Here is a 17,603-nt window from a genome sequence, read left to right on the forward strand (position 1 = left end):
ATTTTTGCAAAATTTTATTTATATAGAAAATGTTGTCAAAATTTTATTTAGTCGAAATTTTATTTCTATAGAAAATTTTGCTGAAAATTTCAAAAAATTATCAAATTTTTATTTCTATTGAAAATTTTGTCAACATTTTACTTCTATGGGAAATATGCTGTTGAAACTTGTGATGCCTTAAGGTAAGTACTATGTTCGCTTTTCGAGTTGAAATTTTCGCGGTTACTTTACTGAAACAATGCAATATAAAGCAGATAAATTTACTCAATTGATGCGCAACTTCTTGTTCCTATAGATTTCGGCATGACTTTACGGGAATATGTTTGTTTTCATTTATAATTTTGATTATTTCAGGAAAAGTAATCGCGAAAATATAGTGATTTTCAACTTGAAAAACGAACATAGTACACACCTTTATGCGCTTTACATATTATCAGTTATTCCGGAGGGAATGTCGGTGTTTGTAAAGAATCTTACAATATGTCGGATCGTTACGACTAGTCGGTGATGACTACATAATCGGTAAATGTGTTATCGATCCCATAAACATGCAGCAGTATCGATTATGCCTTCGGACTTAACTTATAATGTGCACAATATATGGGATATGTTCGACACGAGCACTGTCGTCCGGAATAACTGATAGTCTGTAAAGCGCATTAGGTTTAAACAAAATACGGCTCAGTTGCATTGTATAATTTTTTTCTTGCTGCTATCAGCTGTTACGCCGGGGAAAATGTAAACAAAAACATCTGATCACTACAGCTGTAGGAAACTTAGTGTTGCATAGTTCAAAAACCGTTTCACTTAAATTGGAATAAATACCGTTAGAAAGATTGTTTAAAGTTTTACAAACTTTCTAGCTTAATAGATAGACTCGTGTCATCTACCCAAAATAAGCATGAGCCATAAACGAACATTATCCATTTCCTCGTAGAAGACAAATCGAATGCTGTAATGTCGTTTCGCCGGTTGAGGTAAATTAAATCACAGGATTAGTTTACAGAATAACAGTACACGTTGACTGTGTGGGATTTGATGCTGCACAGCTTTCGGCTAGGTACAGTTGACGTTCGTTGACGATCTGGCTTGGCTTTGCTGGTGGGGGGAATGTTGTTTGTTCTGGAAAGGTGGCTTCGGTTTAGTAAATTCGGGTTTGTCATTGGCGAACGAATACGACGTCGGTGGTTGTTCGGTGTTGATGATTCGGTTCATTGACACGGTTGCCTCTCGTACCGAAAATAATCTACCAAAATTTGAAGAAAACTTTACCAAAAATCTACCAAACTTAAAAAAATCAACATTTTATTTCTATAGATTTTTTTTTTTTCAAAATTTTATTTCTATAGAAAATCTAGTCTAAGTTTTATTCCTATAGAAAATTTTGCCGAAATTTTACTTCTATGGAAAATTTTGTCAAAATTTTATTTCTATTGAAAGTTTTGTCAAAATTTTATTTCTAATGAAATTTTTATCAAAATTTTATTTCTATGGAAAATTTTTGCAAAATTTTATTTATATAGAAAATGTCAAAATTTTATTTAGTCGAAATTTTATTTCTATAGAAAATTTTGCTGAAAATGTCAAAAAATCATCAAATTTTTATTTCTATTGAAAATTTTGTCAACATTTTATTTCTCTAGAAAATGTTCTCAAAAGTTTTATTTCTCTAGAAAAATTTCTCAAAATATTATTTCTATAGAAAATTTTATCAAAGTGTTATTTCTATAGAAATTTTTTTCAAAACTTTATTTCTATAAAAAAAAATTCTCAAAATTTTATTTCTATGGAAAATTTGCAAACATTTTAGTTCTAGAAAATTTTGCCAAATATTTTATCTATAGATAATTTTGTAAAAAAATTATTTCTATGGAAAATTTAATCACAATTTTATTTCTATGGAAAATTTTGTCAAAATTTTATTTCTATGGAAATTTTATCAAAATTTTATTTCTATAGAAAATTTTTTCAAAATTTTATTTCTATAGAAAATTTTCTCAAATTTTTTTTCTAAAGAAAATGTTTTCAAAATTGTATTTCTATGAAAAATTTGCCAAAATTTTATTTCTATGGAAATTTTCTCAAAATTTTATTTTTATAGAAAATTTTATTTCTATAGAAATTTTTGTCAAAATTTTACTTCTATGGATAATTTTTGTAAAAATTTTATTTCTATAGAAAATTTTGTAAAAATTTTATTTCTCTAGAAAATTTTATCAACATTTTATTTCTATAGAAAATGTTCTCAAAATTTTATTTTTAATGAAATTTTTATCACAATTTTATTTCTAATGAAATTTTTATTACAATTTTATTTCTATGGAAAATTTTTGCAAAATTTTATTTCTGTAGAAAATGTCAAAATTTTATTTATATAGAAAATTTAGTCGAAATTTCATTTCTGTAGAAAATTTTGCAGACATTTTATTTCTTTTTAAAGTAGAAAGTTTTGTCAAAATTTTATTTCTATAGAAAATTTCATCAAATTTTTATTTCTATAGAAAATTTTGTCAACATTTTACTTCTATGGGAAATTCCGTCAACTTTTTATTTCTCTAGAAAATTTTCTCAAAATTTTATTTCTAATGAAATTTTTATTACAATTTTATTTCTAATAAAACTTTTATCAAAATTTTATTCTACACACAAAATTTTTTTTCTGATTCAATCACGAAATTAATTGATCCAATTAATTTCTAATTGAAATGTCTTCAATCACAGAAATGATAGTATCAATTAAAAAATTAATTGAAGGTCAATTAAAAAGTTAATTGATCCAATTAAAAAATTAATTGATACTATTATTTTTGTGATTGATTTTTGTTTCAATTAAAAAATTTGTTGAATCAATTAAATTTTTAATTGAATATTTTTTAAAACTCAATTAAAATTTTAATTGGAAAAATTTCCGTGAAAATTTTTTGTGTGTATGCAAAATTTTGTCAAAAATTTATTTCTATGGAAATTTTTATCAAAATTTAAATTCTATAGAAAATTTTGTCAAAATTTTATTTCTATACTTTTATAACTTTTTAATTTTCTTTTTATTCTAACGTTTTTCTCATTATAAAATATATATGAAATAAATAAATACATCGCACTTGTCGTTCTATATTAATTAGCGCTCGGAAAATATTCAAACTTCATCGAAGACAGTTTTCTAAAAGTGTATCAAAATAAGTTCTTTTTGGAAACCAAATTGACCGAGAATTTTTGACATCATACGACTTTAAGCAATCTTAGGATCTGTTCAGCCAAACATAAGAAAATGACATTTGGACAAAGATTTAATTTCTTTCGGAAATTTTCTTCTTCAATTGCAAAAACAAAAACTAATAGCACTAAATGGAAAGCCAAATCTGTTGTCGATGTTCCTCAATTCAATAATGATTTGACCGTGAAAAATGAACCCATTTTACAATACCACCAAGGATCCGAAGAATTTGCTAAATTGCGAGAAACTCTGGAGGCATTTCAATCAAATGTACAAGATATACCCATTGTTATAGGCGGCAGGGAAATAAAAACAGCATATGAACGTTCCCAAATTATACCACATAGACACCATCAAATTATTGCCAAATATTATCTTGCTGATGAGACAATAATCAATAAGGCCATACGTACAGCTATCGAAACCAAAAATAAATGGGATCGAATAGATGTAAAATCTCGTATAGAAATCTGGCAAAAGGCAGCCGATCTTATGTCCACCAAATATCGAGCACAACTAGTTGCAGCCACTATGTTGGGACAATCGAAGACAATTTATCAAGCAGAAATTGATGCAGCAGCAGAACTAATCGATTTTACTAGACTAAATTGCACTTTTTTAAATGACCTTCTCAAATATCAACCCCTTAATATTGATACGACAATCTCAAGGAATCATTTTCTCTGGAGAGGTTTAGATGGTTTTGTGGCTGCTATAAGTCCTTTCAATTTCACTGCCATAGGTGGTAATTTAGCATATACACCCGCTTTAATGGGCAATTGTGTATTGTGGAAGCCCTCCGATTCTGCCATATTATCAAGTTGGTTAATTTTCAAAATCATGCGCGAGGCAGGCTTACCAGATGGAGTGGTAAATTTTATCCCTGCAGAAGGTGAAATTTTTGGTAATACTATAACATATTCTACAAATTTGGGTGGAATTAATTTCACTGGATCTGTGGCTACATTCCAAACACTTTGGAAACTGGTGGCCAAGAATTTGTCTTACTATAAAGCCTTTCCTCGTTTGAGTGGTGAATGTGGTGGGAAAAATTATCATTTTGTACATCCATCGGCTAATGTTAATACCGTAGTGGCCACTACAATACGCAGTGCCTTTGAATATGGAGGTCAAAAATGTTCGGCTTGTTCAAGACTTTACGTACCTGAGAGCCTGTGGCAGTCTACCATTAAGAATTCTCTTTGTGAAGAAACCGCAAACCTACTAATGGGCGATGTTTGTGATCGTCAAACATTTCTGGGAGCCGTTATAAATGATAAAGCCTTCTTGCGTATTGCCAAATATTTGGATTTGGCAAAAACTAATCCCCAATGTGATGTTTTAGTTGGTGGTCGCTGTTCCAATTTACGTGGTTATTTTATCGAACCCACAATTGTTGAGTGTCGTGATCCTCATGATATTCTTTTTAAAGAAGAAATATTCGGTCCACTTCTATCGGTGTATGTGTACAAAGATAAAGATATAGTGCAGGTCATGGATTTGATAGCAAGTACAACCAAATATGCCCTAACGGGTGCAATATTTGCCCAAGATGAGAATTTTTTAAAGGAGGCTTTGATGAAACTACGTAACACAGCTGGTAATTTGTACATTAATGACAAATCCACTGGGGCTGTGGTAGGTCAACAACCCTTCGGCGGTGGTAAACTATCGGGAACTAATGACAAACCTGGCAGTCCTTTCTATTTGTTGCGCTGGGCTTCACCTATGGTCGTTAAGGAAAGTTTTGTGCCACAAAACGAAATCTATTATCCGTATATGGGTATTAGGGAAGATTGCGTAAAATAAAAATAAATTCTATTCTATAGAATAAAAATTAATATAATCAAATATTTTATAAATAAACAAGCGCCTCTTTATGGTCCTATAATACCTCTAGATTTCCAATTTTAGGCAAATTGGATAAAAGCTACGGTTTCTCTAAGCCCAAGAAGTAAAATCTAGAGATCGGTCTATATGGTGGCTATATCAAAACATGGACCTATATTCACCATTTTCGGCACACCTTTTTATGGTCCTAAAATACCTCTTGATTTTTCAATTTGAGGCAAATTGGAAAAAAATACTACGATTTTTATAAACCCAAGAAGTCAAATAGGGAGATCGGTCTATATGGGGGCGATACCAAAACATGGACCGATACTCATCATTTTCGGCACACCTCTTTATGGTCTTAAAATACCTCTAGATTTCCACTTTTAGCCAATTCTGATAGTAAATACAGTTTCTAGAAGCTCAAGAAGTAAAATCGGGAGATCGGTCTATATGGGTGCTATACCAAAACATGGACCGATACTCATCGATTTTGGCACAGCTCTTTATGGTCCTAAAATACCTCAAGATTTCCAATTTCAGGCGAATTGCATAAAAACTACGGTTTCTAGAAACCCAAGAAGTAAAATCGGGTGATCGGTCTATATGGGAGCTTTATCAAAACATGGACTGATACTCGCCATTTTCTTCTTCTAGATTCTTCTACTTTCTACTTCTAGACTTCCAATTTCAGACAAATTGGATAAAAACTACGGTTTCTATATGCCCAAGGCCCCAAATCGGGTGGTCGGTTTATATGGGGACTACAGTCCTTTCTATTTGTTGCGCTGGGCTTCACCTATGGTCGTTAAGGAAAGTTTTGTGCCACAAAACGAAATCTATTATCCGTATATGGGTATTAGGGAAGATTGCGTAAAATAAAAATAAATTCTATTCTATAGAATAAAAATTAATATAATCAAATATTTTATAAATAAACAAGCGCCTCTTTATGGTCCTATAATACCTCTAGATTTCCAATTTTAGGCAAATTGGATAAAAGCTACGGTTTCTCTAAGCCCAAGAAGTAAAATCTAGAGATCGGTCTATATGGTGGCTATATCAAAACATGGACCTATATTCACCATTTTCGGCACACCTTTTTATGGTCCTAAAATACCTCTTGATTTTTCAATTTGAGGCAAATTGGAAAAAATACTACGATTTTTATAAACCCAAGAAGTCAAATAGGGAGATCGGTCTATATGGGGGCGATACCAAAACATGGACCGATACTCATCATTTTCGGCACACCTCTTTATGGTCTTAAAATACCTCTAGATTTCCACTTTTAGCCAATTCTGATAGTAAATACAGTTTCTAGAAGCTCAAGAAGTAAAATCGGGAGATCGGTCTATATGGGTGCTATACCAAAACATGGACCGATACTCATCGATTTTGGCACAGCTCTTTATGGTCCTAAAATACCTCAAGATTTCCAATTTCAGGCGAATTGCATAAAAACTACGGTTTCTACAAACCCAAGAAGTAAAATCGGGTGATCGGTCTATATGGGAGCTATATCAAAACATGGACTGATACTCGCCATTTTCTTCTTCTTCTAGATTCTTCTACTTTCTACTTCTAGACTTCCAATTTCAGACAAATTGGATAAAAACTACGGTTTCTATATGCCCAAGGCCCCAAATCGGGAGGTCGGTTTATATGGGGACTATATCAAAACCTGGATATAGCTCATCTTCGAACTTGACCTGCCTGCAGACAAAAGAAGAGTTTGTGCAAAATTTCAGCACGATTGCTTCATTATTGAAGACTGTAGCGTGATTACAACAGACAGAGAGACGAACTGTCATTCCGTTTATACTTATTATACCCCCGTCACCATTCTATGGTGGTGTGTATAAAAAGAGATCTTTAGCTTTAATAACACCAACAAAATAACTGTAAATAATTATAACACCAGCACCTCTAGCGGAGAATAGTGGCGAAACTGAACTAATTTAAATCCGTTGAGGGAAAATTGCAAGTGCAGCCGGTTCCCATGGAACCGTTATGAACTTATCCCTTCAGCTTCTCCCAACATTTATAATCCAGCGGATCTTTTGTTCTAGATTGACCAGACCACTTCGCCAGGCATTGTTTGTTAAGTGGTCTACATTTTTCACTTGTAACTCGGGAAACATTCCCCCTTACCAGTGCTTAACCGGCAGCGTTTGCAACGGAGCGAAGTCATTATGAAATTATCACTTCTGCTTCTACAAGCATTTACAATCCAGTGGCAGCGGATCTACTGTTCTGGATTGTCCCGATGGGTCCACTTCGCCGGCCATAGTGTTAAGTGGTCTACATTGGGGAACATTCTCACGTACCATGTTAGTGCTTAACGTAGGTGCACAGGCCTAATGTCGCCGGAGTACAACAGTGGTTCGATAGATTATACGACAATTCGAATTCTTCCGAAAAACAATATTAACCCCGTAGAATATCGCCCAGATAATTGTTGTGTCAGTTCCAGAAGCTGTAACAGCAACAGACTCGAGTCCGTGGCTAAAGTGAATACCGCCTGCAGTGACAATAATATTCTAGCGTCGCATTTTCTCCTCTTCGGTCGTTACCTAGGAGAACAGCAGTAAAAACGATGTATGAAACGGGTGAGACGTATTTGAAGTCTTACGGATGTGTTGGGCATGGGGAAACCATGGTTTGGGGAGGGATAGGCCACATCATTACTAGAAAAGCCGGCATTCCTGCAACCAAGACACGTGAAAATCTTTGAAATTGTTGTCTATTGTGATACTTACCTGTTGTGTTTTTGTGATGTCCATTAGCCAGAGAGCTGAGTTGCCAAAGAACTGCTCCCCATAGATTAAACTAAAAGACAAGTCGTTAGAAACGACCAGCGCTCGGCACTTCAATTCCTAACTCTTAGATGACAGTACTCCTCAGGGCTGTGAATTATTCATCAGCGTCCCCTGATTTGATATATGACGTAACCTGCAAACACAGCATTTCATAGTGTTCGGTCCTCTTCCCCTTAATTTTCAATGATGACAGACCTTCTGACTATTATTAATCAGAAAAAATCCAATTAGAACACTTGAGAGGAAGTTCCAGGACATCAACAACGAAACAGAATCTAGCTTTATATCCGCTGGTCAATTGGCCTAGCTGAGACCTAATTTTTAAACATATCCACAAAGGGTGTTGATTTGCGTCGAAATAAGCATGCTGATCCTTGAATCAGAGAATACAAGCTAAAGCACTTTATGCAACTCGGGTTGAGGTGCATGTACGTTTTAGAATACCATAAGCGTCATCTCGAATTTCGGTAGCAGAGATGACCTGTGCAATCGTGACAGCGACTAATACTGAGAAGTGCTCGAAATGGTCGGCCGCCGAGAACAGAATTAAATTTGTTGCTTCTCGCCGTTTCAGCTACGTGAGTCCAGTTCATACCTGCCATAGTGCCCTCTTTTGTAACGCTGGATCTCGCGCTCTAGAAGGTGAAGATTAACCCTAACATTCCTGGTGGTTGTCTATGCACAATATTGGTGATTTGGATGGTTAGGCACGGGGATGATCTTGGTCTCCATATAAAGGTGATCCAGGTGTATAATGCGGAGACACTCTGACGCAGTTCCAAGGCCAGCATTCTGACAGGTCTAAGGTATCCATAATGGCGTTATTATTTTCGGACTGAAGAAGTAAAAAAATTCCCATCATAAATATATGGACACCATTTATTTAAGAACATATGAGGTGGCTAAATAAACACGAGGGTATGCTTAACAAATAATCACAGTAAAAGATACTAAATATAGGATAAACATAATGGACTCCACAATTATCTATTTCCATAATTTAATGACACCATCACGCGATGCTGAAGCCACATATATTTGATCTTTATCATTTTTGCACATAAGTAGATCCGTTATAGCATCATGATGACTTGCTGAAGGCATTTCCGGACCAGATCTTGGATTTTCTTCTGTAGAAGCTCTTAAAGAATTCATATCGGCCGCATTGCCCAAAGGAATGATATGCTCCTCTATAGCTTGACTACCCTCTATTAAACGGTTGCTGATTAAAAAAAAAAAAAATTATGATAAAAAAACACAGGTGATAAATGATTTCAATAACACCTACTTATAATTGAAGGAGATAAGATTGAGATTATCTTTGGCTGAGGGAACAATCATTGATGAATTTTTAGGTTGACCCAAATCCCAATATCTCAGTCTTTGATCAGAACTACCGGTTATAATGAAAGGTGAATTTTCTACAATACCACTTAGAAGACCGCAAGTTGTAGCTGGATCATTCTAAAAAACCCCAAAGAGTTAAATATTTCTCTGAATTCCTATAGAGGGAAGTGTTTTTCCTCTTACCATACTCGTATAGGACATTGCAGGTGCCGAACTTGCCCAAAGAACTGTATGACGATGTCCAGTTTCAATATTCCACAATGAGACTTCATTATTCGATTGTGATGCTGAAATCAAAAATGATGGCTCTGTGGGATGACAGGCCACTTTACGTATCCAAGAATCGGCTGGATGTTTTATTTCATTTATGGGCAAACGAAATCTTAAATCCCAGCAAATATGTTTACCACCACTTGTTCCGGTAACCAACCATGAACCAGTGGGATCAGCACATATAGTGGTTATCACACCATGACGAAGTTCATTTTGCAAGCGCCAAGCACTGTTTTGCATACGTGTATCCCAAGCAACAATGCCACCATAAAGTGTGGCATAAATTATAACACTTTGTGCACACTGCTCATAGGAATGCATATCCACCACTGGCCCTTCATTTTCACTGTAAATGGAAAAAAAATTCACAAATCTTGAAAATTTAATAGATGTTTGCTTTTTGATTTACTTTTGATCCAAATGTAAAGCTTGTTGCAATGTCATCTTTGAGGAATTTCTATCGATTCTCATTATTAGTAAACTTCCATCCTTTCCACCTACGGCTAAAGATTGTCCATTGTCACATGCTGCCAGCGAGTATATGGGTGTGTTCGCCGTATACACTTGCCGTGATTTGTTAATACCATTGTGTACACTCAATTTGTTGGCATCCCACAAACGAACCGTACCATCAATACTTCCACTAGCAAATAGAGGACCATTCGGTTTCAATGGGGTTAGCTTGATAACAGATTCGGAATGTTCATGCAAATGGGCTACCATGGTTCCACTCAAACGCCAACCATGGGGATAGGGAGAATTTAATTTATCAATATGACTACGCTGCGAAAGAGCTAATACACTATATTGGCTTTTCATTTTGCTGCGTAGATTTTCCAAATCTTTACGACATTCCGAAGAGCGTTCTGTATTGCATGAAATAGAAGGGAGTATTATTTGTAATTTATTGTTTTTTTTTTCAAATCTTACCTTGCCAATAATTCCTTTCGGGCATAGTATACTCGCCCAATGAAGTTGCTGCACTAACTGTTGTTTGCTGTGTACCCAAAACAATTACCCCTGATGCAGGCGAACCAGACATATTACCTCCCGGTGATATCCCAGCATCCGATATGGGAGATGTGGGTGTGATGCCATCATTTCCTCTAGGTTCCAAATTTATTTTAGTATTTGTATGACGATCGCCCAAGGGAAATTCGTGACAAACAATAAATTTACGCCTCAAAGTAATACGACCATTACTCGATACCGTAGGTTCATCAGCATCTTGTTGAGATTTATATTTTAATTTTACCAGAAAATTTTTCATAGCCAATAATTGTTTTTCGACTTGTTCTGTTAGGCCATCGGAGGTTAAACGTCGGAAAAGCTAAATAGAAATCAATGAAGTGTATTATTGTTGCCTGTTTTATATAAATTTTTACTCGGAGTAAGATGACGAAGTCTGCACTAATTTTAATTTGAGCTGTAAACCATCTTTCTATAAACATACCTAAATAAAATTGCTTCAACATAAATTAGTCCTAGGCCTTAAAATCTGAGACATCTAAGGCTGAACCTTAACTACCCACCACCATTAATCAAATATAATTCAAATGTACTAATCAAACGGTACCCATCCCGACGATAATTTCTAGATGGGGACTACATCACATTCTAGATTTATAAAAAATTTTGTTGGATTTTTTTTTTTTATGAATTTTCAACATCTCGTCTAAACGTGCAAGAAAATCTGTTTTAAAATCTAAATGCTATAGATTTCCTTCCTTCTAGGTTCGACCAGATTGGATGATCAGAGCGCCTTCTATAGAAGTTATATTGGTAGACCGGTGTATATGACAATTACATAAAACCCTTTCCGATATAAACCAAATTCGGCAGAGGTCTTTTTTAACATATAATACCTCTAGATTTCCAATTTCAGCAAAATCGGAAAGTATTAGGGTTTCTAGATGCCCAAAAAGTCAAATCGTTATATTGGTCTACATGGGGGTAAACCAAAACTAGATACACACCAGAGAACTGCAACCGGTGGCTTTTTTCGCATTGCAATGTTACCCACAAAATGTGGGTGGCAGTGAGTAAGACCATGTGATCTTTTACATTGATGCAAATGCGAGAATAAAAACACGAGAGACCAAGACTCATACTAACAAAAACCGACAGTCGTCCGTTGCACTGGATATTAGTAGTTGATTTTTTTTTACCAATTGGTGTTTTAAGATTGCAAATGTTGGTGTTTACTAAATACACTGGTCGGTTGATTGGTCAGTAGATCGCAGCCGTTCTCTGATACACACCCTATTCGGCACATCTATTTGTGAACTGAAAATACCTCTAGATTTTTTTTAATTCCTGTCAAATCAGATAAAAATTGGAGTGTATAGGCGCCCAAAAAATCAAATCGAGCGATGGGTCTATATGGGGGTTATACTAAAATATACCATATTTGACACATTTAAAATACCTCAAGATTTTCAAATTCCGGCAAATCAGCTAAAAATTGCGGGGGCTATACCAATACATAGACCGATACACACCATATTTGGCGCAGCTATTTTTGGATAATCGGATACAAATTTCTGTGTATAGAAGCCCAAGAAATGAAATCGGAAGATCAGTATAGTCGACTTTCGTTATGTACCAAAATCGACTAATCGATTTTTTTTAATCAAAGATCCGACTACAATTTGAATGGGGAATGTGATGCAGCTCATTTTATGCTGACAATTTAAAAATTCGGATTCTTAGCGCGAGATCATCTCAGCTTGATTTTGATTGTTGACTACAAGCTAGTGGTCGTTCTATCAATATCGGTGTTTCGTTTGTTGCACACATCGATTAGGGAGTTTCTCCATTTTCTTAGTACGCATATGTGGCTGATTTGACTATGTGTGTTGCTATCTGGCGATGTCCATGTGTATTTTTGAATCCTTTTCGGGTTGGGAATAGAGAACCACCGATAAGTTGTGTTGCCTGGCAGAGTTCTATAAAACTTTCGTCATTGTCTTGATTATTATTGGTCCGTTTATTAGATTCTAAATTTTCCCACATGATTAAGCTATCAGACCTAAGGTTGTTTTCCGCAGATGTCGTTTTTCTTACCCATGTATTGTCTCTCATGATGTTCCCCACACGAAACGAAACAGCGTATTTTCAATGCTTGCCTTAAATCCTAGCTCTCATCAACCACAGCGACGAAAAATTACAAGCCTTCGTAAAAAAAATGCCTACGTACCAATAGCGGCATCTTTTGGCCAAGGAAAATTTCAAATTCGAAATTATGGAATAGAACAAACGAAGAACCTATAAAAAGGCAGATAACCAGAAGGAAATGGAAGCGGATAGGACATACTCTACGCAAATGTCCCAGCTGCATTTCAAAAACTGTTCTGGATTGGAATCCCCAAGGAACCAAACGCCCAGGACGACCTGGAAATACGTGGCGAAGATCTGTCTCTATGGAACAGAAGAGGTTGAATAAGTCATGGGAAGTAAAAATTATTTTTCACAATATAATAGAATGAAATTTTCTTGTAAAGGTTCTAAGTTCCCAAGTGGAATGAAATAAAGAAAAAAACAAATTTGGGAAATCGACTATTCCAGATTTGGGAACATGCAAAAAATGGAAAACCGTCGAGAGAAGACGTCGTGTTGAAAAAGATTTGTACAAAGTCGACTTACGATAAAATCGACTTCTCAAAGAATTTTATGAAAGAAAACTTCACTGACAATAGTCCTTACAATCTCTATTCGCGGCTAGTACACTCTATTCGCTGCTAGTACACCTCAAACTATTTTCCAATCTCTTTCCACTATTGTATATAAGAAACCGTTTACCAAAAATATACTTACACCCCCCAAATTTCCCAAATCTCCATATTGTGGTGTTAATCCCGGTTTAGTGGCATTACGTATTTTAGCCCTCTCTTCTAGGGCATGTATAAACATGTGAACATCAGCATAACGTATGACGATGTCATAAACCTGTCTTGGTATTGGAGGCAAAATACAATCCAACAATATATCTGGCTTTTCCACTTGTATTATGGGTGATTTGAGAAATTTCTGTATAGCCGGCATGATTTTGCATTGCACATCTATGGCCGAAAGACTTCGACCTGTTGTCGCTATCATACCGCAAATTTCATGTCTTATCCATAAATTGGGATGACACAGATAACAGGCGGTTTCTTGTACTATATCTGTAACTGTAGGTTTCTTAATATGTCCCAATTCGATGAGTATGGTAACGGCACGTATCGCCTTGGCTATAACAAATTCTTCACGGTCTGTGAAACCTTGTTGCAACAGTGGGACCAGTATATCCGATACTTGCCAACCCACATAGCCAGCAACACCTGCTATATTGTCATAGAATGAACCACGCAAATTTTTATCCTCATCATTAAGAAAAGTCATGATGTGTGATAAAATAACATCATTTGCTATAGGAAATAAAGAAAAGAAATAAGTTAATGATAAATTTTATAATACAATCAAGAAATTTCATGTGGACTACCTTTCTCTTTGCCAAAGAATGCACATAAATCGCATATATTCGATTCCATTAATGTTTGTTTTACTACCGCTTTGGGATCGGTTAATAAACTCAATACCGTTAGACGTATGATTTCATGAAGAGCATTTAACTCAGCTTCATAGCGTCGTGTGGGCATATCATTCGGTGAATTGCGTTGTGTTTCTTCAAGGAAATATATGGCGATTTTGGCCAATTTCGCTATATTTCTAGCAAAGGCTACTCTCACAATAACAGCACTTTGATCGCAGTTAGCCAATTGGGTTATAGATTGCAGAATGTATTCGGGAAACACATTAGCATCACTTCGTGGAATGTCCTTAACCATACTGAGACAAGCCGTTAATGTTTCAATGGCTTGTACTTGAACTTTTGCAGAGGAATTTTGGGCTAAATGAATCTGCAAAAAGAGGGAAATTAATAGACAAAATTTCTTTTTTAATTTTTTTTTTTTCAGTTAAGGATTCAACTTTCGACGAAATGAAAAATTCAACGAAATTTGCTATAGAATACAATTTTGACGAAATTTTCTTTCGAAATAAAATTTCAACAAAATTTTCTATAGGAATGAAATTTCGATGAAATTTTCTATAGAAATAAAATTTCGACAAAATTTTCTATAGAAATAAAATTTCGACAAAATTATCTATAGAAATAAAATTTTGACAAAATTTTCTATAGAAATAAAATTTCGACGAAACTTTCTATAGAAATAAAATTTCGACGAAATTTTCTATGGAAATAAAATATCAACGAAATTGTCTATAGAAATAAAATTTCGACGAAATTTTCTATAGAAATAAAATTTTGACGAAATTTTCTATGGAAATAAAATTTCGACAAAATTTTCTATAGAAATAAAATTTCGACGAAATTTTCTATAGAAATAAAATTTCGACGAAAGTTTCTATAGAACTACAATTTCGAAGACATTTTCTATAGAAATAAAATTTGGACGAAATTTTCTATAGAAATAAAATTTCGACGAAATTTTCTATGGAAATAAAATTTCGACGAAATTTTCTATAGAAATAAAATTTCGACGAAATTTTCTATAGAAATAAAATTTCGACGAAATTTTCTATAGAACTACAATTTCGAAGAAATTTTCTATAGAAATAAAATTTTGACGAAATTTTCTATAGAAATAAAATTTTGACGAATTTTTTTATAAAAATCAAATTTAGACGAAATTTTCTATGGAAATCAAATTTCAACGGAATTTTCAATAGAAATAAAATTTCGACGAAATTTTCTACAGAAAGCCAAATTTGACAAAATAAAATAAAATTTCGAAATTTTCTATAGAAATAAAATCTAGATGAAATTTTCTACAGAAAAAAAATTCGACGAAATTTTCTATAGAAATAAAATTTCAACAAAATTTTCTATAGAAATAAAATGTTTGATATTTTCCGTACAAATAAAATGTCGACGGAATTTTGTATAGAAATAAAATTCAAGGAAACTTTGTATAGAAATATAAATTCGAATTTTCCACAGAAAATTCGGATTTTTAAAAACACAATACATATACATACTATGTATGGCAATATGCGGTCCAAAATGGTCTCCGATGTTGTATACTTTGACAGTTTCTGCAATATTTCCAGTGAACATATTTTCGTATTCGAATGTTTTAATCCCCTGATGCATGATGTGACCACGGTAATAATTAGTATGAGACCATCTTGATCTGGAGCAATATTTGCACATGATTCTGGGTCTTTCTTTTCTTGGCCTTCGATATCTTCCAACTCCTTAGCAATATTATGCTTTTCGTCCATTTCATCAGACTCAGGTGTTAAATCTGAACAATGACCAGATGTTAAGACCTTAATGCAATGATTTATATCTGTATGCAGACGTATGATTTTATCATCTGGCGACATAATGGGCGAAGAGGAAAACATTTGCAAATACGATTGTAGGAACGAATAGAAATAGTCTGGGAATAAACGACCCCTCTCTTGATCCAAATACTCTTCGGCACGTTTACGATTTATTGAGTTGATATCTATCATAGATGCCAGTAAATTACGTAAGCGTTCATTTTCAATGCCTTGGAGATGTTTTTCCACGAGCTCACGTTCCCCACGGCGATAGGCCAATAGTTGGGATAGTTCAAAAGGGGCTGTACCCTCAGTCCACAGCTCCAACAAGGCACATCTAAAAACAAATAATTAAATACCATAGCATCTATTAAATCTATGAATATCAAAGTGATTCATACCCTGCTGAGAATATATCCATAGCAGGCAATAATGTATTCCCGGAATAATGTGGACCCAATCGTATTATCGAATCAGTGGGAAACATTGCAGCATTGCCATCCATATCTTCTGATGATAGGGTTTTAACAAATCTTTCGGGGGCAATGTAGCAAGTACGTCTGCGACTTGTATCAAAGAAGTAGGTATAATCTGCTGGGTTGTCCTCCGGCAAATATGTAGGTTTAAAAGAAGCAAAATCCGACAATAATATCCAATTCCAGGATGTAATCAATATGTTCTCTAGTTTAATATCCCCATGACATATTTTCTGTTTGTGGCATTGATTAAGAGCACATAAAATTTGAAATGTTATCCATTTCTTTTCCAAAACTGTGAGGAAAGGACGTGTGGAGACGCGATCATACAGACTATGTTTAACATACTCGCGCATTATGTAGGCAGCTTTATCGGTAATCTGAAACAATACACATATGGGAAAATTAGTTTACTCCAATGAATTGTTATATTGCCTTACCTCGACTCTTTGAAAAGGTAAACAATTCACAGCATTTGTGAGGGACTTTTTTATGGACTCTACTCGAGCTTTATGATCCTCCAATGGCAGTGTTGGGTCATGTATCACAAACACTTTAACTACAATAAGGCCTTCTTCTGACTTTGCTTTGGCCACCTTAAAAAAGCGAGTGCTACCCATACTAACGGGGAAGAAATCTTATTGGAAAACGCCTACAATTTGGGTCGTTTGGTGTCTATACTTACTTGGAGTCGAAGACAATATCACCAAATTGACCCGAGAAATAATGTTCGACCGGGTATATTTGTGATGGAGCTATACCAACTAATTGATTTCCCATTTTTTGTATGCAGCCACTTCAAAAGTCATGAAACAAAAATTCCGAGGTTTTTTTCCTGTATTTATTGTTGCACTCGAAGATAATATTCCGAAGTTTATTGTATTGTTTTCAATTGCAACTGCTTCTTCTTCTGCTAAACCAAAACAGCTGGTCAATATGATAAGAAGAAAACTAGTGTTGGAAAACATATATATCCCAATAGGAACTGGGAAATTACTGCAAACACACAAAGATTTGAGAGATTGTAAAGACAGCTCATACAAAGAATTGCCCAACATTTGCACAACGTAAGTGTGCCGTAAGATTCCGAAAAAACAAAAATTTACGTATCGTTGTCGTATCAGCTGATCAAAAAACAAGCGTGTCATCGATGAAAAATGCTATAAGCGTGAAAATATATTTCATTAAAAATTTAGTATTGTGTTGTTTTCGGTTAAAATGGTCGATGAGAAATTAATATTTTTCCCGAAATTCATTTTAAATGTAAAAAAACAAACTTCTTTCTGCCTGTTCTTGATAGTTTGT

At 34.4% G+C, this 17,603-nt stretch overlaps 2 protein-coding genes across 2 annotated transcripts; one reads left to right on the plus strand and one right to left on the minus strand.

Annotated features, from left to right (window-relative positions):
• Positions 1-3,066: 3,066 nt before the first annotated feature.
• P5CDh2 (delta-1-Pyrroline-5-carboxylate dehydrogenase 2) lies at positions 3,067-5,105 on the plus strand. The gene has a single exon (XM_075306686.1). It carries the CDS (start codon positions 3,269-3,271, stop codon positions 5,021-5,023), a length of 1,755 nt encoding a protein of 584 aa, XP_075162801.1. The 5' UTR covers positions 3,067-3,268; the 3' UTR covers positions 5,024-5,105.
• A 3,616-nt stretch (positions 5,106-8,721) lies between these two features.
• Vps15 (vacuolar protein sorting 15) lies at positions 8,722-17,215 on the minus strand. Its single transcript, XM_075306737.1, has 11 exons — positions 16,984-17,215; positions 16,739-16,919; positions 16,224-16,678; positions 15,532-16,159; positions 13,973-14,390; positions 13,306-13,898; positions 10,420-10,819; positions 9,899-10,355; positions 9,400-9,835; positions 9,158-9,333; positions 8,722-9,091 (listed from the first exon to the last, which is right to left on the minus strand). The coding sequence occupies exons 1-11, from the start codon at positions 17,076-17,078 to the stop codon at positions 8,857-8,859; spliced, it is 4,074 nt and encodes a 1,357-aa protein (XP_075162852.1). The 5' UTR covers positions 17,079-17,215; the 3' UTR covers positions 8,722-8,856.
• Positions 17,216-17,603: the final 388 nt, after the last annotated feature.

The sequence above is a fragment of the Haematobia irritans genome, chromosome 1 (assembly GCF_050003625.1).
Source record: "Haematobia irritans isolate KBUSLIRL chromosome 1, ASM5000362v1, whole genome shotgun sequence".
NCBI classification, from domain to species: Eukaryota; Metazoa; Arthropoda; class Insecta; order Diptera; family Muscidae; genus Haematobia; species Haematobia irritans.

Coding starts and splice junctions, on each gene's coding strand:
- P5CDh2 (XM_075306686.1), top strand. CDS start 3,269: ATGACATTTGGACAAAGATTTAATTTCTTTCGGAAATTTTCTTCTTCA.
- Vps15 (XM_075306737.1), bottom strand. CDS start 17,078: ATGGGAAATCAATTAGTTGGTATAGCTCCATCACAAATATACCCGGTC. Junction 10,820..13,305: donor ATTTGGGAAATTTGGGGGGT/GTAAGTATATTT, acceptor ATTTCTATTTAG/CTTTTCCGACGTTTAACCTC. Junction 9,092..9,157: donor CTTATCTCCTTCAATTATAA/GTAGGTGTTATT, acceptor TTTTTTAATCAG/CAACCGTTTAATAGAGGGTA.